Source organism: Delphinapterus leucas, chromosome 6 (assembly GCF_059928025.1).
Source record: "Delphinapterus leucas isolate spDelLeu-1000000601 "Yukka" chromosome 6, BTC_Dleu_Yukka2, whole genome shotgun sequence".
Classification (NCBI taxonomy): Eukaryota; Metazoa; Chordata; class Mammalia; order Artiodactyla; family Monodontidae; genus Delphinapterus; species Delphinapterus leucas.
In genome coordinates this window covers 54,557,395-54,583,443 of record NC_143134.1, presented here as the reverse complement: position 1 = coordinate 54,583,443, position 26,049 = coordinate 54,557,395, and the positions used below count along the sequence as shown (strand labels likewise).

General features: G+C 41.4%; 1 protein-coding gene across 1 annotated transcript in view; it reads left to right on the top strand.

Moving 5' to 3' along the window:
• The window catches only part of MTAP (methylthioadenosine phosphorylase), a 38,921-nt gene extending 13,497 nt beyond the window's left edge, over positions 1-25,424 (top strand). Inside the window, exons 4-8 of the mRNA XM_022551559.3 lie at positions 212-379; positions 13,088-13,190; positions 17,464-17,703; positions 21,588-21,710; positions 23,924-25,424. Coding sequence (XP_022407267.1) covers positions 212-379; positions 13,088-13,190; positions 17,464-17,703; positions 21,588-21,710; positions 23,924-23,962 — 673 coding nt within the window. The 3' untranslated portion in view covers positions 23,963-25,424. The remainder of the gene's footprint in view (positions 1-211; positions 380-13,087; positions 13,191-17,463; positions 17,704-21,587; positions 21,711-23,923) is intronic.
• Positions 25,425-26,049: the final 625 nt, after the last annotated feature.

Genomic DNA, 26,049 nt, shown 5'->3' with positions numbered 1-26,049 from the left:
TCGTGCCCCGGTCCGGGAGGATCCCACATGCCGCGGAGCGGCTGGGCCCGTGAGCCATGGCCGCTGAGCCTGCGCGTCCGGAGCCTGTGCTCCGCAACGGGAGAGGCCACAGCAATGAGAGGCCCGCGTACTGCAAAAAAAAAAAAAAAAAAAAAAAAAATGCCCTGCTCACTCCTCTACCATATTTAATATATTTACTCTCTTTCCTTAGGCATGGGAGGCAGCATACCATCATGCCTTCAAAAGTCAACTATCAGGCGAACATCTGGGCTCTGAAGGAGGAGGGCTGTACACATGTCATAGTGACCACAGCTTGCGGTTCCTTGAAGGAAGAGATTCAGCCTGGCGATATCGTCATTATTGATCAGTTCATTGACAGGTGAGCAGTCGTCTAAAATGCTCAGGCTCCTCCTGTACAATCGTTCTCAGCTCAAGTGGACAATGTGTGGGGACTTGTGGGAAAGGGGACACAGGCCCACAGATACAAAATAGAAGAATCATCATGAACTCTCAAGTTCCTAATTCCCAGCTTCAACATTTATCAGTTTGTAACTTTAAAAGAACTTTTTAAAAAACAAATTACTTAATATTTCCTTAGTATTAGAGGTCTAGGCAGTGTTCTCTTTTTCCCTATTGTCCCACAGACTTTTTTTTTGTAGTTGGTTTGTTGAAATGAGGGTCCAGAGAAGGCCTTTTTTCTTTTTTGTCCTATAGTCTCCCCACATGCTGGATTTTACTGATTGCATCCTTAAGTCTCATTTAGTGTCTTCCCCTGTTCCCTCTATTTACCGTAAACCAGTGCTTAACTCGGGAGGCCTGATCGGAACCAGGTTTGAATTCTTGGTGAGAATCTTTCTGCATCATATCAGGAGGCACGTAATGTCTGGTTGTCTTTTTGTGATGTTAAGATCAATAGTTGGTTCCTGAGCTAGGGATTTTCTGTTACTTAATTGCACAAGGAATCTATAATGTTCCTTTACCAAAATATTGAACAATAATGGACTGCCAAGATCCTGGGCTTTCTCTGCATTTAGAAGTAGTTGAAGAAGTCATAAGAAAAGGGGTGGTCTCCTAGGGATCCCATCCTCCTGCTGCCCCCACCTCCCATTCCTGGGGGAAGTAACCACTTCCCAGAATGCTCTGGATGGAGACAGGTAACTGCAGTCTGCTACTTGAGCCAGAGTGGTGGGGAGAAGTACCACAGAGGGTAAACCACTTGGTATCTCCTATCAGTGTCCCCCATCCATTCACCCTGACCATCACCTCAGTCCATCCTACTCTTCCAGTCTGTTAACTCTGGGCTCGCTGTACCCAACGCCTCTCCTACCTTGACTGTTATGGAAGGAAGGTTTATTCAGTCCTGTTCTGTGTGTCTTCTGCTTTTCAGGTATTTAAATGTTCCCTAGTCCATCAGAAGCATTGAATGTTACCTGATGAAATGAAGCTATTAGCTTGAACCAAATGAAATTGCCTGTTCTGTAAGCTAGAAATGGTTGAATATCAGTAATTTCATGTGGTTCAACCTAATAAATAATGAGGATAGACTAAAATCATTACGTGCCCCTCCCCTTTCATTTTTCCTATCATTTTTCTGCACCTGACACTATATGTTTTTCATCTTCCCCTCTAGAATGTAAACCGTGTGAGGGCATGGACCCCATATGTCCTGTTTGCCACTTTATCCCCAACACCCACAATACTACCTGGCCTGTGGTTGCTCAGTCAGTATTTTTTGAGTGACTGAATGAACATGATTGTTCGAAGGGAGAGGGAGGCTGGAGTTTGTGTTTAGGGGACATCCTGATCAAAATCTCTATGGCCGTCAAAGACATGTGTTTGGGGGTAATGACCTAAGAAAATGGGTGCAATGTGGTTTTTTTAATAATGCAGTGCACAAAACTCTAGAATGATGTGGATTTATAAAGTATGGTAGATGGTACTGGAAGGAAAAGTTTGGCTTGGATACTAAGCCTGGGATTAATTTGTTACTTACGTGGTGTAACTGTACACTGTTGCATTTCCCAGATCTTTGTCTCACGTGTAGTAAATGTAAATGTTTCACATACTGGCTCTCAAGAAAGCAGGTGGGGCACAAAGAGAATAGAAAGAGAACAGGCGTTGCCATCAGATCTGGTTTCTTTCTGCCTTGGCACTTATTAGCTGTGTGACCTTAAAATCTTCCGGTGTCTGTTTTCTTCTATGTGCCATGGCTATAACCTGCCTCCTTAGTCTTGCCTTGGGAGTTCTGAGTCCCTAGCGAGTGCCTTTTATGGGTCTAGCCTGTGGTACCTACCCAATAAATGCCTTTACTGTGAGTCTGGGCTGGAGTATGTCTGCCAGTTAACATCACTTGGTAAAAACAGAAAAAAAGGTCTGTTGAAAGGAGGATCCCCTAAGTAAGTAACATTTAGAATGAAATCTCAAATTTTGTATCAATTATACATTGCAACAATAACATTTTTGATATATTAAGTTACATAAGGTACTAAAACTCATTTTACCTGTTTCTCTTACACTGTTTTGATGTGGGTGCTAGAACATTTTAAATTACATATGTGCCTTGCATTATTTTGCTATTGGAGAGCATCTTCTAAGTGTTACTGCTGCTGTTTGAGCTATGTGGTTTCTGTTACCCAGGCTTGAGAATGTCTTACAGGAGAGGAGAATCAGAACTTTTTGCCTTGTGAGAAATGCCCTACATGTGTTGTACTGACAGCACTTTTTTATTTTAACAAATTAAATTCTGGTGTGTTAAGGCAGGCGTCTGAACCTCCACTTAGTCCTGTCATCAGGCATGAATGGTGAGCTGCAGGCTCTGCTGTTTACAGCCTCAGTGCCCATAGCTGTAACCACAGCCCCAGAATATTTGATAGGACTGCACCATCCTGCAGAGGTGCACAGAGGATTAGAGCTGTGGGGGCAGGAGCACTGAACTCTAGAAGGGTCATCTTGGCTCTGTTTGGCCTCAGGCAGATCACTTTACCTATGTGGGCCATGGTCCTCTCTTCAAAATTACAGGTTGAATTCTGTCACTTAAGCTCCTTTTCCTTGCACTGTCCATGGGTTCTTCTCCAGGGATTGATCTGGAAACACATTTTTGCTTACTACTGCTATAACTTTGCCAGCACATCATCTTAGAAAAAATATCCTCATCCTAAAGTGTCTTCCAAGACTAGAGGGACTGTTTTAATCTCCCTGACATACATTTGTGATAAAGAATCAAAATGGAATAGTATGGCTATTCTTTTTTAATAGATGGCAGAACTAGAGCATCTTGCTTTCTTTGCCCTCAGTGCTCAGCATAGGGGGAAAAAACACCAACCTGGCTTGTCAACCATGCCATGCATAACTTAGAAGTCATTAAGATTTAAGAGTGACAGGTAGCTTTGATTTTTATGGTTGTTTTTAAAATGATTAGATGCCTATAAGCTAAAAATGAAAAATACCCTTGAAGGTGTCTGACAGGCTGAAAGCTCTTTTAGGAAAATAAGATCATTCTCTTCTGAAAATCTTTGGGTTTGCTCATGCTACATTCCAACCTGTGAAAACTTGAAAGCCTCGGCATGAGAAAAGGGGAATCCTGGGTGTGGCTGACCTGGAGAAATCAGGACAGCAGACAGGTGGGGAGAGGAGTTGGTTCCAGTATTTTTGGGTGTGTGTACTCAGTCCTTTCATCTGTTTCTCAAACATGCAAGGAAATAACCTTTGCTAATATTTAAAGTGAAAGTAATCTTTCATTTGTGATTAGGGCTGCTGTAGAAAGGAAAATGTATGTGGATCTAGAACTTAAATGCTGAAAGAATGTGTTTTCTGGTCATTTTCCCATGTGTGTTGCACAGTGACAGGTTTCCTGACTCTTCCCTTATCCTGGATCCCATGTGCAATATTCTTCACAAACCAAAAATTTTAAATAGTAATTTATACCAAGAATTTGTAAGAGGCTCGCCCACAGTAAGTGTCCTCAGTGCCTGCTTTGGGCCTCCTGATATACTGGGGGATTTTTGGTTTTGTTGTTGTTGTTGTTTTGTGTTTTTTTGCAGTACGCGGGCTTCTCACTGTTGTGGCCTCTCCCATTTCGGAGCACAGGCTTCAGACGCACAGGCTCAGCGGCCATGGCTCACGGGCCCAGCCGCTCCGTGGCATGTGGGATCTTCCCGGCCCGGGGCACGAACCCGTGTCCCCTGCATCAGCAGGTGGACTCTCAACCACTGCGCCACCAGGGAAGCCCACTGGGTTTGATTAATCCCTTTCTTCTACTTGGTGGAGGTCCCCACCATCAGAGCCATAAGTCATTTGGCAATTCATGATAAAACATGGTTAAGAATGGGGCTTGTTCTGCTTCTTGCCCATTATTAAACAGTCCATGTGAACTGGGGAGAGAATGTGTCTGTCTGACCTTTCATCTGTTTTAGGATTGTGAGGCTATTTCTACTTTAAAAGAATCTTACAAGGGAGACACTCCCAAGATTCATAATTTGGGGTAGTTCTCCTGTGGTACAAACCTCTGCCCGTGCAGGGTACATCTGGCTCTCACAGTGTCTCTGGTGGGGAAGCAAGACTGTCTGAGTGACGGAGAGAAAAGACCTCATAGGGAATCCAAGTTGATTCTCTCCCCATAATCTGGCTTTGCACATGAAACAGAGACAGAAATCTGAAAGCTTAGCTACTCTCAGGGTTCCACTAAGGCTTTTCAAATTGTTTCTCTACTGTGCTTTATACCTGCCTGCATCCTTGTGTCTTCTGATCTCCTGTATCTATTTGCCACTGTCCAGGAAGCAGCTGGGACAGCCAGCGGCTTTACTTGCTCAGTGGTTCTGCTGTTACCTCCCTTCCTGCTGGTAGAAGCACCTCCCTCCTTTGAGCCCAGCAGGATCAGTGGTAGGTGTTTTATGAAGCTGGATCCTCCCTGCCTGTGGTTTGGTGAGGGCTCCATATAAGACTAACCAAATTCTGAGACAAGACTTAGAAATTTAGAGGCATAACTATGCATTTACTTGGCTTTTGTTTTGTTTTGTTTTTGCTTTTCAGCCTTGCAGGTAAAGACATAACCATCCCTCGCATCCCACCCCACTTTTAAGGCCTGACTTGGATGATACATTATAAAGTGGAGTATAGAAGTGATTTCTAATGAGATTTTTGCTATTATAGAGCAAGCAACACTGTTTCCCGTAGATGCTTTTTTCAAAGCATGAGGCATTTTGTTGTCTCTTCCTGTTTTCCTTCTGTTGCACATACCCTCCATTGTCGACCCAGTTGTTGTTAGATACTCCTAGAACTTCATTTGTCTGTGGGGGGTGGGGACTGATTATATGGCCTCTCTTCCACCCTAGACTAGTAACTTTCCATGCCATGGAAGGTACACATGGGCAGGAGATTCTAGCAACTTCCACATATGACCTTTCTCCTTTCACCATCAATCCTGAGTATCATCATTGAAGGGAATTCAACTCACCTTATTTGTTTGTTTATTTATTTTTAAAGAATTAGTTTTATTTATATATTTATTTTTGGTTGCGTTGGGTCTTCGTTGCTGTGCACAGGCTTTCTCTAGTTGTGTTGAGCAGGCGCTACTCTCTGTTGCGGCGCGTGGGCTTCTCATTGAGGTGGCTTCTCTTGTTGTGGAGCACAGGCTCTAGGCGCGCAGGCTTCAGTAGTTGTGGCCCACGGGCTTAGCTGCTCTGCAGAGTGTGGGATCTTCCAGACCAGGGATTGAACTTGTGTCCCCTGCATTGGCAGGCAGATTCTTAACCACTGTGCCAACAGGGAAGTCCCTCACCATATTTATGAAAGGAACAATTAGATAATGCAGAGTGTTTGGAAAGATGCCCACATTATATTAAGTTAAAAAAAGGGCTTCCCTGGTGGCGCAGTGGTTGAGAGTCCGCCTGCCGATGCAGGGGACACGGGTTCGTGCCCCGGTCCGGGAAGATCCCACATGCCGTGGAGCGGCTGGGCCCGTGAGCCATGGCCACTGAGCCTGCGTGTCCGGAGCCTGGGCTCTGCAACGGGAGAGGCCACAACAGTGAGAGGCCCACATACCACGAAAAAAAAAAAAAGATGCATACTAGTAGGGTCCCTTAAACCGCTTCTGTCACTACCAGAAATATCTCAAGGTGAAGCTGGGTAACATCTGTAAGGATGAGAATAAGATTCTTTCTTTTTAATAGCGGCCTCTATCAGGAATGTTTAAGGTGTTTGGGGGATTTTGGTTTTTGTTTTTTTAGCAATGAGAAAAATATGGCCAAAAAATTAAGATTTAAAAAAAGGCAGGATGTAATTCCTAATGCCAAGTGTTTTCTGCAAAATGCTGTTAACACACTGGCCTGAGGCCCCTGGTTATGTTCAACTAAAAGAATGTTGTGGAAGAAGCCCCAGCTTGGAAGTGAGGACATCCAAAATTGTATCCTGGCTCTGCCCCCGAATTCCTGTGTCACTTAGTGTCCTCATCTGCTAAATGAGGGTGTTGGATTGATTCCTGAGAGTTCTGATGCCCACCCTCTTAAGAGAATTATTTTCTCGCTAGAATCGGGAGAGGTTGGGGGTTGGGATGAGCGTTGGCTGGTGATGCACACTTACTCATCAGGAAAGTCCCACTGTAACCACAGGGGTAAGGGATGATGTCAGTTTATTTCCCTCTCCCAAAGACATAGCCCTGCCTTGGGCTTCCCCTAGGGTTTTACAGTGCAAAGTTCTTAGCCATCCTTGGAAGGTAGGCCTAGAGGTTGAGGTGTGTAATGATGTCAGTTTCTCAGTCTTTCAGCCTCTTGGGCACGGGGTTTGTTCTTACCAATAGAAATGGAGGTTTATGATAAAGAATTATACAGGAAGCCTTTGCTTAGCTCTTTCTCCCATTCCTGTCAGCAGCTACTTTGAACCCTTTCTGTTCTCTCACAGCTTCCTGCCCATATCCTTCGCTCTTGGTTGAGAACATTGCCTCTTTACAAGAAAACAGATGGTATTAGGCACAAACTCGCCATCTTCCTTCACCCTCCCTTTCACCAGTTACTTGCATCCCTGTTCTTCTTTGTCATCTTGCTGCTGTCCTTGAAGTGGGAGCAACTGTTCCCTGTGTGAGGTTAACTCTGCTCTGCAAACTACCTTCTCACCTTACATCCTTACTGTTATTTAAAAAATGCTGTAAGCTCCCAATGTTTGAGTTCCTACCAAGTACCACAAATCAATTAACCCTATTTACCACATATATGGGTCGTTTCCTCAGTTTAAATTGAGGAAACTTAAGCTCAGAAATATTGGTCATTTGCTAATAAGTGGGACCTGTGGGGTTTGAATTAGGTTCATCTGCAAACCCTATGACCTCAACCACTCCTGACACATGGACTTCCAGCTCTGGCCTCCACCTTGAGATCCACACTGGCTCCTAGATACAGGACAAGGTCCCAAAGACACCTCACACTTTGTAATTCACACTTCATTAATTTTCCCCCTTGGTTGTCTTCTAACCCCACACCTTCCCCCGTCTCGAGCTCCCTCTGCTCCACTTGGTAAGTTGCTAAGTTGGTAATACCATCGCACTGCCATCTACCGGGTGATCACTGCTGTGGATCTGTCACCCCTACATCCAGTCGGTCTCTAAGTCGTGCCCATGTGTGCCTTGAATCCACCCTGTCATCTGTCACCACTGCCCTCATCTGGGTTAGTTCTTAACATTTTTACTTCTCCCAGCTTGACTCCCCTCAAAGCTGGTTGCCATACTACTCCCAGAAAATATAACAGGAAGGAAGACACAGTCACAGGAGTGCTGGAAACCAAGCTCAAACAACTGCTACCCTCTGGGAGGGCTTGCCCCGGAATCTGTTACTGAGCATCAGTTCGTATGCAGACTTCTGAATAAGCAGCACAGTCCAGAGAAGGGCTGTCCCTGGGTAGAAGACCTCAGCTATTCAGCTCTTCCTGTAATTTGATGTAATTTTTTCCTAGTTCCTTTTGTCATTGATGGTAATGATCTTTGATGTGTACTTAAAACTATCTTGTCCCCTTTGTGGTGGTTTCTTCACTGCTTTTGTACTTTGCATCCCTGCTCATTTCCCTTTCCCCAGTGAAGTATTAATGTTTATTATCTGGTCATCTCTGGTCTTTTGAACATGAAGTCAAGTTATTTCTGGATAATTATGAAGGGAAAGAAAAATATTAAGTTCTTCCCATCTGTGAGATGCTGTCAGGCCCTGGATAATTAACGCACATACCTATTACTGGTAGAGATGGTTAGAATCGTAATAGAAGGCCATCTGACACATTACTAAAGTTTTCAATATGCATGCCTTTCCAACCAGCTTTCCCCTTTTGCAGCTTGCAGTGCTAAGAGTAAATGCACCAAACGATGCATTTTTCACTTAGGGGCACTCATGAGATAGACTGTTTGGGTAGACTTTAAGTGATATGGGTAGAATCATTTCCCCGAAACCAAGCTGCGTATGAGCAGCCCTTGGCCCTGCTTTGCCAGTAAATTAACCGCCTCGTGTTCCTGTGTGCTGAGGCTCGTGGACATGTGCTGTGCTCCAGAACCACCTTGGAAGTGTGCGGGTGTGTTTGCTTCTGCTGTGGGAAAAGTGTTTTCCCTCATCTTGTTTGCAACTCAGCATTTCCTCAAAGGAAAACTATTAACAAATGGCTGTCTTTGTACCAGTTCAAGGATCTTGATCCAGAAAGAACCTACTGGTCAGTCTTTCTCTGGGCTTTGTTCCCCCACTGTGTCTGAAAGTGCCCGGTATTCTCTCCCTGATGGCCTTGAACTCATTTCTCTTGCCAGTACACATCATTTTGTCTTCTTCACTCTTCCATACGCAGTTTGTTGTTTGTTTTGCTAACTTTTCTCATCACATAGCCCCGTTTTGGGGGTACCCTTGACTTGAGACCCGAGTACGTCTGCTCTGAAGTTGGCAGACGAGAAGTACAGAAGCAGATTTTCTACCAGCAGTAGTTACTCGGGCTGAGCACTTGATTCATGTGTTCTTATTCAGTCTTCACACAGTATTTACCCTTCATACTTCCCCATTTAAAATATGAGAAGACTGATAAGGTGAACACAGGTCAGAGTGACTCTCTCCTGGAGGCACACAGCCAGCCAGGGAGCAGTAAAGCCAGTCAGCTGGGCACTCCCTGAAGTCTACTTCCAGTGGATATATATCCCAGGCTGATGGTGGAGAGGGGGGTGAAATTAGCAGTCCCTTTGCCTCGCTAGGAGGCTTCAGCAATTGAAGCAAGAGTTAGGGGTAGAGTTGCATTGCGTTAACTGTGTTAAACCATATGAGCACATGTATTAGCTTCCTATTGCTGCTGTAACAAGTTACCACAAACTTAGTTGCTTAAACAACACAAATTTATTATCTAGTTCTGCAGATTAGGAGTCTAACATGGGTCTCAGTAGGCTAAAATCAAGGGCTGCATTCCTTTCTGGAGGCTCGGGAGAATCCCTTTCCTTGCTCTTTGCCACCTTCATTCCTTGGCTCCTGGCCCCCTTCCATCTTCAAAGCCAGCAATGGCGGGTCAAGTCATTTTCATCACTAGTACTGACTCTTCTGCCTTCTTCCACATGTCAGGACTCCTGTGATTATACTGGGCCTACCTGGTTAATCCAGGATAATCTTTCTAAGTCCAGCTGGTTAGCAGTCTTAATTCCACCTGCAACCTCTGTTCCCCTCTGCCATGTAAGGTAACATATTCATATGTTCTGGGCATTAGGGTGTGGATATTCAGGGGTGTAGGGGGGCATTATTTTGTTTGCTGCCACATGCCACTTTCATAGCTTGGTAGGACAGAGCCGCCACCCCTAAACTCTCATCCTTGGTCTAGGCTGCTTCTGGAAGGTGTGTGATCCTTCCTGTTCTTCTCACCCACAGCCTAAAACACAGCTTCCCAATGGATCCAGCCAGTCTGATGTTGTCTAAGGCTAATTTTTTTCCTGTGGCCCAGGAAGAGATTCCAGTTCTATCTCTTGATGGGAGGAAGAAGAGATCTCATTAAGGGCCCCCTTTATCAGGGAAAGGTGCTCACCTAGGCACGGCTGCACACCTAGTTTCTGCCCTCAAGAAAAATCTGCAAGTGTCTTCCATTGATGAGCTCCTCCATGTGCTTGCTTCTGCTAAGCCTGTGTCCATCGGTAATGTGACCTGGGTGAATACTGTGGGCCGGATGCTGCATCTGTTCCCTCATTGATCCTCAGGGCAATAGTAGTAGCACTTTGCAACAATTACTGTTTATCCCCAAACGCACATTTGACATATAAATGGAGGAGTTATTGCATCACCCTATTGGGATGTAGCTACCGGAGGTTTTTTGCGGCCCTGTTTTAAACGAGGGTGTAAGTGGATGTTGCTAATACCTTATGAAGAAAGAATTCAGGGAGCTTAAGTAATTTGCTCAAGGCCACACGAAAAATCAGTAACAGGATTGAAATCCAGGTACAAAACTACATTTTCTATATTTTCTCCATATCTGTCAGAAAACTCCACTTGAGAGTGAACTGCTGTTTTGTTTATAGAAGAGCTCTTTTGACTGGAAATTGGGAGTGAACAGGCAGGAACCCCCTTTAACACAGGCTCAATGAGGTAACAGTCCCCACCGTGTGGGATGTCCTTTGCTTCTTGCTACATTACAGAAGCTCTCACTTCTCCTTAAAAACTCTCAGGGGGAGGACAGGAGATCTTAAAATCACATATATTTTCATTTTAGAATTTCACTTGGGTGGTGTCCTTCAGTCACTTCACTTGTGATTGCAAACCCCATTGCTCTTGGTCTGAATTTCATTCAGCATAATCATGCCTCATTATTTTATGCAGCATAGGAGTACTTATAGTGATTTAAAATTAGATCATTACTTTTCCTTGAATATGTCACTGTTTGAGTTATGCAGAACACCACAAGTAGGTGGGCAGTCTGTGTGAAGAGATGTTTCTTATTGGCACTTTCCCTCCTGCGATCTTAACAGCATAACCCTGAACCTATTAGAAATACTGGTATTAAAGTCCCTATTTCTTCCTCGGGGCTACCCCTCCTGCAAGGTTGGGTGCTCTGAGGCCCCATTCTCAGCTACAGCTTCTCCTTGGTGCTGACTCCCAATTCAGTCTCTAGCCCAGACCTCAGTTCTGAGCTGCCGTGGGATATCTAGGCATCAGGGCTCACTTAATCCTTATAACACTCTTATAAATGGGTGGATGAACACTACATTTTGTAATTGGGAAATGAAGAATCAAGAAGATATGGTGGTTTGCTATAAGCCTTAGAGGTGGGAGTTAAGGAGCTTTGTTTAAAGAGAAAAATGTAAAATGTTCCAGTTGAGAGGGAATTAAAACTGTAGGCAGTTAGTATCACATGTATATAGCATAACATAAGGAATAACTAATACATATTATGTCTTAAGGTAAATGTTCAAAACAGAGAGAGGAGTAATTAGGCAAAGAAGGGATGGAGATAGAGAAGGACAGAGATAGATAAGATGGGGGTGTTACTGCATAGATATCTATTGGGGTATAGCCACTGAAGGGTTTTGTGGCCCTGTTTTCACACTTAATCATGGTTGTAAGTAGGATTTTTGCTAATACTTGACTCAGTGAAGGCTGAAACCAAGCCAAAGCTGGAATATGTGGAACCATTTTATTAGTCAGTTTTACAAAAAGAGAAAAGCCTCTGTTTATATAGGCTGGAAGAGTCATTTGACCTGTTCTTCAATGCCATCTGAAATTGCTTTGGGGTTAACTTAGCCTTTCCCTTAAGACCCGTATACGATAAGGGGTTGAGAGGAGCACAGACTGGGTTTTCATTCCTCCCAATCTCTGAGGCCTGATCTCTGAGCAAGGTGGCTTTGGTGCCAGCTAGTGTCACTGTTTAATATGTGATGGGGAGGAAGTAACAGGTTAACTTTGATAGGTGGACATGCCAGCTGTGTAAACTGAACCAGAATATTTCTCCATGCCGTTGCCTACCCTCCCACCCCCGGAAGCAGAAATGAAGTGATTTGCCTTCAGCTGTTGGTTTTCCCTTGCCGTGTCCCTCCCCTGCTCTCCCCTCTCTAGGGAAATGAGGACTTTCTTTTCTATATTACTCATGAGTTCAAGTTTAGAACAATATAATGGATATAGGAAGTGCTTTATTCTGAAAACGTTGAGAGAGAAGTTGCTGGGTGACTTGCCACTGGCTTAATTTTACCCTCTCTCCTACAGATTCAAAAATGTTTTATCAGAAAGTTAACTTTAGAACTTTCATGAGACTTTAGAACTAATTCTGGCGGGTAGACGCATAAGCTTAAGTAAGGGAGCAAAGAGACAAATGATTCTGAAATGTGGAGCTGGATGAATGGCTGCTTTCTTCAGTGGGTCAAAGGCATGAAAAAATAAGGTTGAGGGCAGAGGGCAGGAATTACTCTCAATTTAGTGACAGGGCAATCAAATGCAAAGTTTGGACTGTGTTTGAACATGAAACTAATCAAGCAACGGTTTAAAAAAAGATTTTTTTTTTTTTTGAGGACACCAGGGAAATTTGCACATGGTCTATATATTAGGTGATACTGAGGAATTAATGTCATTTTTATCAGCTGTGATAATGACATTGCCGTGGAAAATACTCCACATATTTTGGTCCTTCTGAAGTAGGGGTGAAGTGACAAAGTCTGGGATTTGCAACAGATGAAGCAAGTTTGACAAAATTCAGGAAACTGTTGAATCTAAGTGATATATATGGGGTTCACTATACAATCCTCTACATCTGAGATGATGGAAAATTTTCATATTGACTTCTTAAGTGTTTTACCTGGCCTCCTGAGCCCACAGTTGAGTTGCATCTACAGTTCAGTGTGGTTATCCTATCACAGCCACCAGACCACAGACACTTTAATTCCTGTTGGGAAGCACGTTGCCACCAACCCAGAGCCAAAAAAGCCAAATACCATCCAGAAGCTCTTTTTCTTGTTGTTGTTGTTTTTTTTAAAAAAAAAAAAAAGTTTCCTTCAGCTTATCCAGAACTATTGATTCTGGAGTGAGGACCAAGATATCGACCTAGATACAATTGATTACCAGCCCCCAGAGGGTGGGAAGGTGGCTTTTTAAAAACTACCCTTTTAAATTTTATTTTATAGGACTACCAGAAGGCTTCAGACCTTCTATGACGGAAATCATTCCTGTGCCAGAGGAGTGTGTCATATTCCAATGGCTGAGCCGTTCTGCCCTAAAACAAGAGAGGTTCGTAATATTTCTGGAAGGTGCACCAGAATAAATCATGAGGGCTTGGGGTGGCATCTAGACGTAGAATTAACTGGCCAAGCATGTGGTCTCTCTTCCCCTCTCTAGCTTGCTGCTTACTCAAGGTTTTATGAAGAGTTGTTTCCCTTTGCTAATAATGTCTCCCCTACTCTCAGTCATTTGTAAGATGAATCACTCAAAGTTGCAACCTACTTTTCTTTTTTTCTTAACTAAGTTTTGATTTTGCTGTCAGGATACCTTTTAAAATAATTTAGGGTAGCATAGTATGTCTAGAGTATACAATCTGGAACCAGATTTCTTATGATCAGGTCTTTACTCTTCAGCTTAATTGGTGTGTGTCTTTGGACCAAAACCTCGGGTTTGGTTTCCTCGTTTGTAAAATAAGGTGATGATAACATGTACCTCATAGGACTGTGAGGGATAAAAGAGTTATTTACTTATAAAGTGCTTTGAGTGCTGCCTGTTAGTTATAAGACATCCAGTGACTGTTAACTGCTTTTATGAATTAAGTTATTAATAATCTGTAAATTGTCAGATTGGCATCATTTGCCTTTGAGCTGAGTTTGGCTGTTACTGTCCAGCTTCCTCTCCAGGATTATAGTAACATCTCAGGACTAAAGGGGCAGCCCTACAAAAGCCAATGGTGATATAAAGTGAGGAATCACAGCCTTAGCTTTCAGAGAATAAAAATGGCTACCACAATTCAAAAGTCCATCCATGGTACTTTTCTTATAACTCAAGATTTGAAAGTCAGGTGCAACCCAGTAGGTCAGAAGTTATTGTCAGAGACAAACTGCCTAGTAAAATCTACTTTATAAAATAACTTAGACGATACAGATACCTAAACATGTTAATTATTCAGGTGATTTTAACACCTGAATGTGGAAAGTAGTATATGTTCAGCCTTGTATAATCATGTAAAACTAGCTTCCTTACAGTTAAGAGCTAGGGCACCTTAACCTCACTCTGGTCTCAGAAATCTAGAATCCAAAGCCAGGCGTTGGAGCCATTTCAGATATATCACTGCATGTTGATTCTCTGTGACTTCTGTGAAAGCACCTTTTTTACTTCTTTAAAACAAAAAAAAGGGCAGGTTAACTTTTAAGTGTGAGTTTAGAATATATTTGACCCTTGAACAACATGAGGGGTTGGGGCACTGACCTACCATGCACTTGAAAATCTGAGTATAACTTTACAGTTGGCCCTCCTTATCTGCAGTTCTGCATCCAAGGATTCAGCGAACCACAGATGGTATACTATTGTAGTATGAATTTATTGGAAAAAATCCATGTATGAGTGGACTGCACAGTTCAAACCTATGTTGTTCAAGGATCAACTGTGTATGTTCCTGGGTAGTTATCAGCAGAATATATCAGAACAATGTAAGTCTGAAACACAGATCTGTCCACAGAATAAATTTGCTCTCCAGAGGAAGGTAGATGTGTGCAATAACATTTTTGTCCACTTCAAAATGGGGGCAGCTTGGGAAGAAATAGACTAGGGAGAGAATATGCATGTTAGTAGGAAATCAGAGGTACTGCCCAGTGATTTGGGTACTAGGAGTAGAGATGGGTAAGGGAAAAGTGCTAATGATGTATGCAGAGCACATGTAAATGTGGTGGCTGGATGATAGTTTCCAGTAATGCAGTTTGGCCTCCCTTGAGACTGAATTAATTCAGCTATTATTAGTCTAGTCAAGCTAAGGACCCTCACATAAAGATTTTAAAAGAATGCTGGGGAGGGCAGTTTAAGAAAATGGGAAAATAAGGCCTTCAGAGTATTACTTTATTCTTATATACCCTAAAAGAGATTTTAAAATATTGTCCAAAAAATGTAAAGAGTGGGTGGTGTTGCCCCTTCGTAATTATCACTTTAACTTTCAACATCATTTTGTCCTTTCGTGTACCGATGACAGATTGTCAAGTGGCAAGCAAGGTACACTATGGTTGTACTATATCTTACCACTTGTGTTGAAATATATGTATATAAAAGAGATAAATATGAAAATATTTATATGCAGATAGAGTGTTTCTGGAAAGTTGACCGGAGAACTGGTAACAGTGGTTTCCCATGGGGAAACTGGGTCGCTAGTACACAGGTAGAAGAAATACTTGTCACAGAATAATATCCTTTTGTACTGTTTACATTTTTGTACCATGTGCAAGTGTTACCTATTCCAAAAATAGTACTTCTAGTCGAAAGGTAATCTGAAACACATTCTTCTAAAGTCCTGACACAGTAAAGAGACCTCTCAGCCTGTAGTTTATATTTCTGGCACCTTACAGTGGCGTTATCTGTTTGTGTGGGAGTGCAGAGTACTTGCCCAGGTGGCAAGGGCCCAGGGTCTGTCACTGGCTGGCCCACCCAGGCCGATAAGCCTCTACTTCCTCCTCCCCATCGTGGCACCCACCACCCAGGGTGATGGTGAAGACGTACAAGGCACATTGCCACTGGCCTGCGATAGTTGTGATCTTCCTTCACACATCTCTAGAAGCACTCTGAAGTTTGGCCGAGACATACAGCTCAGTTATTTGGGATTTTTAAAGACATTTAATGAAGACAGGACTGGGCTGGTTATATCTTAATTTTGAAAGTGGAGGGGGGGGACAGCAGGGGAAAGAGTGATTTAATAAGCCCTTGTATTTATACCTATACTCCTTAAGGAAAAGTTTTTATTTAGCAGAACCTTATTTTCAGCATGTATAGGATAAATAAACATGATGTAGCATCAGCTAGTCATCTAGGGCTTGTCATCGTTCTAAATTTGGAGTTGCCGAAGCTCTTGTTAAAATTCTTTCTCGTCTTGCCATAGCATAATGTGTTATTTTTAAGGAAATAGGTTAATTTGCTTATGTGGTTCAGACATGTGCAGGCAAGACTTTGGCCTAGATTGGAGCCTTCTATTGACTTTGAGTCACTCCATCTTATATATGGTATCATAGGAAACTTGACAAATTATTTGGGAAATGTGTAGAAGCTGCCAGTGTTAATAATTAGAAGACCAGTTAAGCATTTAGATTCCTTGCTATATATATTCCTTAGCTCATTTAATATTCACAGTATCGGGGCTTCCCTGGTGGCACAGTGGTTAAGAATCCGCCTGCCAGTGCAGGGCACACAGGTTCGAGCCCTGGTCTGGGAAGATCCCATATGCTGCGGAGCAACTAAGCCTGTGTGCCACAACTACTGAGCCTGCGAGCCACAACTACTGAAGCCCCCGCGCCTAGAGCCCATCCTCCGCAACAAGAGAAGCCACTGCAATGAGAAGCCCACGCACCGTAACAAAGATAAGCCCCCGCTGGCTGCAACTAGAGAAAGCCCACATGCAGCAACGAAGACCCAAAACAGCCAATAAATAAATAAATAAATAAATTCTTAAAAAAAAAAAAACAAAACTTCTCAGTATCTCTGAGTTATATAATATTATTATTCCCATTTTACAGATGAAAAAACTAGGACGTACATAAGGGTAAGTGAATTCTTGGCAGTGCTTTAACAGTTAAGTTTAAAAGACTAATTTTTTTTTTTAATTAAAAAGGAATGTTGAAGCACAGGCTAAGAAAATAATGAAATTAGATTAGACATACATTATTAGACACTAAAAATGTGATCAAACTTTTAAATAATGTTTCTAAACTCATATGTGACCTTGCCTCTAAAGGGATGCCAAGATAAGTTTATCTCTGGATAGAAGAAATCAGCACAGCCCCATTCTGTTTTTTACTGTATGTCTTTAGAGAGGCAATAGGCAAAAGAGATTATGAAATCACTTTCTACCCCCAAAAAGCTTTCACAAAAGCCCTCAGGTTTTGTATAAAAGACCAGTGAGAATGAGTTTCTCAGGAGCTTGAAAACAGTTCACTCTGTACATCTCTGAGATGTGAATGAGGAAGGCACCTTAGTGTAGCCTTGGAGGTTAAGAGCTCAGGCTCAAGCCCCCATTCACAATCCATGATAGTCTCTTAAAGTTGTTAAGAAGTGAGATTAAAGCATGTAAACAAATGCCTGGTGTGTAGGAAAACCTCACTGTTTGCTCTTGTAGCTGTGAGCTAGGGGCTGGGGCAGGACAGAGCACTATGTAAGGGTAAGGGTCTAGGAAACACCCTTCTGTGATTTCCTAGGTTCTCTTTGAGGGCCTACAGGTACTAGGTATTTATAGTAACAATCTTTTAAAGAATCAGAGGAAAAATAAATTAAGCTGAACTTCTGTTTGTATGTTCGTGTGTTTTGAGTTTGGTTCTTTGCATTCTAGGTCCTCATAGAGACCGCTAAGAAGCTAGGACTCCGGTGCCACTCAAAAGGGACAATGATCACAATTGAGGGACCTCGTTTTAGCTCCCGGGCAGAAAGTGTCATGTTCCAAACCTGGGGTGCGGATGTTATCAACATGACCACAGTTCCAGAGGTGATTCTTGCTAAGGAGGCTGGAATTTGCTACGCAAGTATCGCCATGGCAACAGATTATGATTGCTGGAAGGAGCATGAGGAAGTGGTAAGTGAAATTCTCTTTGGAACTTGTATGGCCTGGGTTTCCACGTGCTGTGTGAGCCAGTAAGAGAGTGTCTTAACTCTTTGTTTATATTACATTAGTTCCAGAAAGTGCCATTCTACCAGGTTTTAAAGTCAGCTTTTTATACACTGTCATTAGGTATTAACAGATTTTTTCTGTAGTTCCCACTGGAAGAACAGAAATCTTCATAGAGAATAAAAAGACACTTTTATCCAAGGATCAACAGGGGAACAGTACATTGTAAACATGTAGGTGTGTTGGGAATTATATTGAGACTTGGCCCTTACTTTAAGGATAAAGACTTGGTTATAAGTTCTGTATGCTGTGCTACTGTTTATTATGTAGGGTGAAAACCCTGCTATTACGTACCTCTTCCTGGTAAAAGGACTCTGTATTCATGTCTGTCTGTATTCCTGTTTGTCTCACCTACCTTGGCTGGGTACTGTGCTTGGTAAAATAATATGATAGCAGACAGACAAGTCCATAAGGAGCCAACATTCTGGGTTTTGTGGGGCTGGGCAGAGGCCAAGCAAACCAATGTGAGAAGGCTCAGGGTTATAAAGAAATAGTGTGATAAGGTACAGAAGTACATATCAAATTGGCCCAACCAAATACTTGAAATCCAGGAAGGCTTCCTGGTTTAAGTGTGATGGGAAAGATGGCCGTGCCTGAGTTGAGTGGAGAGGAGAGGAGGGAGAAGAGGGAGGCAGGGCCACGTAGGCTGTGTAAGGATTTCAGATGGGAGGTCAATGAGGGTTTTTGGCAGGAAAGACAGCAAGATCCAGCTGGTATTTGAGGACACTGGGCCACTGAGGTCAGGCTTCCAAAACAAATATTTTCTTTGTGGAAAACTTTGAACATCTACAAAAGTAGAGTCTAGTATAATGAACCCCCAGTTACCATCACTGAGCTTTCCACAGTTATCAGCCATGTCAAATCTTGTTTTATTTATATGCCCCTACCCACTTTTCTCTCCCCTACCCTAATTATTTTGAAGTAAATTTTTCTAAAAGGCCTCTCTTTTAAAATAATTTTTTAAAACCACACCATTGTTGTATGAAAAAATATTGATATTAATTCCTTAATATAATCAAATGTCCAGATTTGTCACATTTTCCCTCGTTTTATAATTTTTAACTGTTCAAATCAGGATCCCTTATAATCCACACATTGCATTTGAACGATATGCCTCTTAAATCTTTTACTGTAATATTCTCCTCCCTTTTCATTCCTTGCATCTTACTTGAAAAAACCAGATCATTTGTCTTGTCATTTATCTCATTTTAAAAAGAGAAAGTGATAAAACTACAGCCAAGAAATTTTGAAGGAAGAAGTGCTGGTGTGGCAGTTCTGAACACACTTAGGGAAGGTGACATCTTCTCCAAAGGGACCTTACCACCATCTCAGGCTGCTTGTTTCACCATCCAATTTCAAAAACCAGATCATTTGTCTTGTCATTTATCTCATTTTAAAAAGAGAAAGTGATAAAACTACAGCCAAGAAATTTTGAAGGAAGAAGTGCTGGTGTGGCAGTTCTGAACACACTTAGGGAAGGTGACATCTTCTCCAAAGGGACCTTACCACCATCTCAGGCTGCTTGTTTCACCATCCAATTTCATGTAAAATGGAGTAAGATATTCTAGCTGCCTGTCCATCCGTGGGTATGGATTTTGGGTCATAGATGAACACAGATTCTTTGCATGAATGTCTTATCCTGACTCTGCAGTGTAGTAAACTGTTGCTGACAACTAGGATGTTTGTTATGTAAGAGATTTGCAAATCCTGACTCAACAAAGTCTCTGACTTGGCAGCTTTGGTCACCTAAGGGACAGCTCAGCCTCATGATGTTGAGAAGCTGCTTCCAATTAATAGGAGACTCCAGCCTCTGCCACTCCGCAAGAGCAGATTACTTCCTGCCTGTGGCTTTCTGCTCGGTCTAGTAACATTTGTCCCCCATGCAGAGCGAATGGTACTTTCGTTTAGTAGCCCACATGAGGTTTGGAAAACAGTCAGTTGGAGCTACTTCAGTTAAAAGCAAAAAAAAAAAAAAAAAAAACCTAAGCTCTTTGTAAGTGGTAAGGCACGAAAGCAAATAATATTAAATGCCACCAGGAAAACATAGACAAAGATGGCATCATCTCAGTCAGCCATGTGTGTCATTGTGCTTTAAACCAGATGTGTAGCCTGGCATGGCAAAAAGGTTTTAGAGTTGCCTAAACCCTTCTTCAAATTCCTGTTCTTTTTACTTGTAATACTGGTTGAGTTATTTAACCTGTTCGCATGGGTGGGGGTTGTGTAGTTACATTTCTGACCTTGCAGGTTATTAGGAGATTTATTAGGAGATTAGATTATTAGGAGAATTAAGCCATATGATAAATGTAGAGCATCTAGTATAGTGCTGGCTCCTGAGAGGGTGGTCATCAGATGGTAGGTGTGATGGAATGGGGGAGGGGGATAGTTTCTGAAGAAAACTTCTCTGAGATTTAAGCTGGATGTTGAACAGAAGGTTAGAATTTATTGTGAGGAAGTTAGTAGAAAGGACATTTTGGGTGAAGAACAACAGCAGAAACAAAGAGAAAAAGGAGATCAGAATCTATATTAGTCACGAAGTGTGAGGAAAAGAGTAAAATACAAGGTAAATCTCTTGGATGCTTCATGACCCTGCATTTGAAGATTCATAGCTGGCCAGGCACCCAGCTAGCTGGTCACCACCTTGTGCTGTGATCCCCTCGCACAGTGATGGGACTCCCCTCTGCTACAGTGCTCATCATTTTGTTCTAAACACATCTCAATGTTGTGGGAGGGGTCTGGACTTGATACTTCAGGAAACAGAAAGGTGTAATCATTGTGCCCTGCCCCTGAATCTTGGGTTTCTTCTAAGCATAGTGAAACATGACAAGTACTCTTTCTGATCATCTGTTTTACACTTAACTTTTTTCAGCTTTCTTATGAAACAACTTTACTCAGAAACAGACAATGGTAATGAACGTCCAAGAATCCAACATCCAGCTTCAATCATAAACATAACAACTTAAGGCCAATCATATTTCATCTATACTCTGATCCATAATTTTATCCATAAACATTTTAGGAAACATTTAACATAACCACATTACCGTTATCGCATTCCAACAATAATTGCTTAATACATCCAGGCAAAGTTCAATTTTCTAGTTATCTCAAATAGCATAAGTGATTTTTTTCTTCCAGGTATTTTTTAAAGAAACCAGGTCATTTGTCCTGTAGAGTTTCCCACCATCCAAATTGGTGAAATCATCTCCTTAGGGTGGTTTATCCAATTTCTCAGTGCTCTGTTATTTTCTGTAAATTTGCAGTAGGATCTAGAGATTTGATCATATTCGGTCATCATAATCCACAAGGAAGCTCATTAAAGTGGACTGTTTCTTTGTTTGGTTTGGGTTTTCTGTGATGTTAACAGCCCATCCATTAATTCACTGGGACTGTAAAATGGTTGATGCTTTGATTCCATCATTTTTCTTTATTAGCTGGAAGACTTCTCTAAAGAGAAATGTGCTTATCTTCTGATTTATCCAGTATAGCAACAGTTTTTAAAACTGGAATCCATTCTATGGACATGAGAAGAGCCACAATCTTTTTAGGCCATGCTAACACATTATATATCTGAGAAACTTTCTTGGATGCCATACTGAAAACCAGTAGTGCTTTTCAGAGATGTCATTGGGTTTCTCCAAGAGCTCTCCCTGATACATGCAGAGCTTGCGCTCAGGGGATTGAAAATGGGGTAAACTGACTTTAACAGATCAGGTAGGAACTCAAGAAAATGTTCTGTGAAAAGCAGTGGAATTTTAAATTGCTGTTAACATCCCATGTTGTTGTTTCTCTAGGTTTCTGTGGACCGGGTCTTAAAGACCCTGAAAGAAAATGCCAATAAAGCCAAAAGTTTACTTCTCACTACCATACCTCAGGTAGGATCCATGGAATGGTCAGAAACCCTCCATAACATTAGGGTAAGTATCCTCAGCCATCTGTAAGCAGACACTTCCATAGACCCTCAGCTGCCTTTTTCTCTTAATTTGCATTTCACCCTTGGTCCATCTTCTTATGTATTTTATACTAGACTAGATGTTTTCTACAAGTTTTCATGCTATTTACTACTACTAACCATAAATGGAATAGATATACATTTTGGCTGGTAATGCAAGAGCACTGGAAGTTAAGGTGGGGAGAGTTTTATTATCTAGTCTACCAGGTTCTTAACATTGTCCTGCTTTGCAGTATATCCCTAAGTTTTACTTCAGAAGATCGGTAATATTTGCTCTGTACATGGATTACACTGCAGACAAGGCCGTTTTCTCTTTGGCAGATCCATGCAAACTGTTGGCAGCCTTTAAAGCCAAAACACTGACAACAGCAATACTGAAATGGTGCCAGGGAATGTCTACTTAACAGTTAATGCTGCGTCAAACTAAGATAGTAATTAATGATAAACAAGTGATGGGTTGCAGATTGGTAGCTCTTCAATTCTAGTATTAATTCCCAGAATATAATTTGAACTGACTGCTGAGCTCAGAGATGTGTGGTTTTTATCTGGACATCTTGAGACTCTCTTGATTAACCACCTTGGATAAGAAGTTGCCTGAAATTGATCAGATGTTACATTCACCTAGTAGCCAGTATATCCTAAGGTCTCCTAGAACACATCTGTACTTTTAGGTCTTAAGAAAAGTAGTTGAGAGAGGATTCGAAAAGTTGATAAAAGCCCTCTCTACCTGAATTACTACCAAGGAGCCCTGGAATGAGAGCCACTGTTTTAGTGTGACAAGGACACTATGTGGTAGTAAATGATTGCCAATTGCTGGGCATGGAGGTGCCAAGATTTGTAGTGTTTGCTCATTGCTGTGGTATAAATGCTCTTGCACGGCCGACTTCAAGCTACTAACATGAAGCCACTGGTAAGCTGGGAAGTGATGTACATAATCAGGTTTTTACAAGCTGGTACAAGCAGGCTCCAGCACACCACTGTAATAATATGCCTCTCAGCCTTGAGGACTGGCAAAGTCAGGAATATTGACATTTGTAATCTGTCTTCCCTACTAGACTTTAAATCCATAAGGAGCAGGAAACACATCCATTGGTTTCAGCCTATATACCCAGGAGATAAATGTTCTTTAATGAGTAAATGTTAGGCCCTTCCCCCCATGAAGTATTTCATCATAATTGAAATACAGGCAGCCCTTATTATAAGGATAAAGAAAAGGGGAACAGAAAACAAATTCTAAGAATTGGAGAATGTCACTTTAAACTAGAAACAGTTACATTTAGCTAAACATAATGAGTGTAATGTGATAGAGCAGCATGACTTTGGCTTGTCTAAATAAACACACTGTTGATTGGCAGGAAATGACTCTACTTTTGCTGCTGCTGAGGGTATAACCTGCAAGATGGGATGGTGTGTTTTGGGTTTGTTTTTTTTCGTTTTTTTTTTTAGGTTTCTGACCCCATTTTGACCATAGTCCCTTGAACTTAAAGATAATTTGTCAAGCAATAAATTTATTATTTCAGCTGCATTTTTTTTTCTCCTTTTTTTTTTTTCCTTTTTTTTTTTTTCTTCAGCTGCATTTTTAAGTAAAGATGTATGGATAGTAGAAATTGGTGTTCTTTCTGTGACGCTTCTGAAAGTGTGTGTAAAATTGTGTGTTTCTGTATGTATGCATTTTTTAAGAGGGTCAATATGTGTAGAAAAGAGAAAATGAAGAATTGCTGCTCTAGACAAAATTAAGAATCATGGCCTCCATTCTGTAGCATTAAGGAACACCATACTAATAATCCCTTATTCCAGGGCAGTATTTTCAGCTCTCTCAGCACTGAAGTGTGTATCATTAATTCACTACACTTAGTGAGCACCCACTATATGTCAAGATATGTAAGACGCTGTAATGAAGAAGCTCTGATTCTATTTGGTGATACTAACGTAGAAATTTCAATGACGTTTTGCAGTGGAATAAGGCAAATGATGGAGGTTGCATAAACAACAATCCAGGCTAGAGGTTGGTGTATAAAATATGTCCTAGTGGATGTGAAGGCGGATGGAGATAAGTGAGAATCAGAACAGTCCTCTGAGATAAACATTCTGAACCTCACCTTACATGAAAGAAGAATGAAGAACTAAAAGTTAGGAGTTACACTCAAAGTCCCATAATTTGTGCCTGCTTTCTTTCAGAAAATGGCCCAGTTTTCTGTTATGTTACCAAGACATTAAAATAGCATGGCTGCCCAGAAGACAAGGTAACCTTCTAACTCCAATCATTTGGGGAATTCCTGCTTGAGAAAACACAGAAGAGATATGCAGCTTCTGTGCCCTTGCCCCCTAAGGAAGAACAAGTGATAAGACAAGACATTGCTCACATCAGAGATGCCTTCTAAAAGACTTGGACTGCTTCAGATAACAGAAGGAAAGCAAATAACCAGAAAACCTGGGGAAATATTTACACATTAGAAAAAAAGAAGACACCTTTCACCATTCCCCCAAATTTGTAACAGTAAAGGTAAGCAGTAACATTCCTATGTTGCCAAGGAATGTGAAGAAATAGCTCTTAGACTATTTATTGATGTGACTGTGAATTGGTATAATCTTTTTGGAGGGCATTTTGGTAAAATGTATCACAAGGCTTAAAAAATACCCTTTGTACTGGTTACTTTACTCCTAGGAATTTATCTTTAAGAAATTATCAGAGATACATACAAATAATTATGTATAAAGAAGGATGTAGAACATAGTTTTAATAGCAGATATTCAAAACAATCTGAATATCCAACAACTGGAGGTAATCATGGTTAAGCTCTAATTAGATTGTGAAGCAGCCAACTGAACATCATGGTTTCACATAATATTTAACGTACTAAGGAAATTGTTGCTGTATAATATGAAATGGGGATATATAAGCATTTTACAGTACTAATTTTGTTTTAAATATGTACAAAGAATAGAAAGATATATACTCTTTTGTTATTATATTTGGGGGGAGGGATACTGGATAAATTTTTAATTTTCTTTGTATTTTTCCATATCTTCACATTTTTCTACAATGAATATAATCAAATAGTGAAGTTTTAAAAATAAAAATGGGGGCTTCCCTGGTGGCGCAGTGGTTGAGAGTCTGCCTGCTGATGCAGGGGACACGGGTTCGTGCCTCGGTCTGGGAAGATCCCACGTGCCGCGGAGCGGCTGGGCCCGTGAGCCATGGCCGCTGAGCCTGCGCGTCCGGAGCCTGTGCTCCGCAATGGGAGAGGCCACAACAGTGAGAGGCCCGCGTACCGCAAAAAAAAATAAATAAATAAAATAAAAACTAAAAAAAATAAAATAAAAATGGGCTTAGAAAGATCCAGTTCTTGAAAACACACTTTCTGGTAATGCAGCAAAAGTTAAAATGGCAATACTAAGAGGAGTTCTGTTTGAGTTCAATCTTTATTTTTGTTAAAAAAGATAATTAATGACTGTATAGTCAGAACAATACTTGGGTTTGCAACAATGTGAGAAAAGCTGGGTGTTTAATATGGAGCTAATCTTAAATTATTTAAGAGACTGTATATACACATTATAGTGTGTCTGATATTCTTTAAATTGACATTTGATTTTTTGTTTCTATTCCTTTTTATGATTTGATGAATTATTTTCCATGAGTTGGTGATTTTTGTTTTTTAATAAAGAAAATGGAAGCTTCTTATTGTTTTTTATTGTCAATTTTTTAGGAATGTGGTTTGTTTTCTTATCACAGGGAGATCATACTTCCCTCAAAATTACTCCTCCTCACTGTGGTCTGTTACTGGGTCCTTTAGTGATGTATCTCGTCTGTTTAAAGAGATTGTAGAATGAATGTGTTTGTGTCTAAGAAACTGTCTTCAAGATAATAAGCTGCTAATTGTAAACAATAAACTAGTTACCCACCCTTCAGCATTAATACTAAGCTGTCTGGGTTATATGTGAGTATGGCTCTTGGATTCTCAGATGCAGTGGTTTCAACTCTGCATATGAGGGAGCCACAGAGGAACTGATGGGTCTGAACCTAAGGTTCTCTGGCTCTATACCCCATGATTGTTTTCACTACCCTGTAATATATGCTATGCCTTACTTTCCTTCATTTTTGGTAGGTGTCTGAGGATGTCAAGGCCAAAATGTGGGCATTTTTCTTGTTGCCTTCCCAAAGTACAGTGCTCTCCAAGTTAAAGAAGTTCTTTTCTCGATCCAGTAGCCTTTTCTTGCAGCCTCATTTTTAGACTTCTCAAATGGAGTACATGGTACTCTTGTTTTGTTACCCATCATTCACTCCTTAAACAAAGCCAATAATA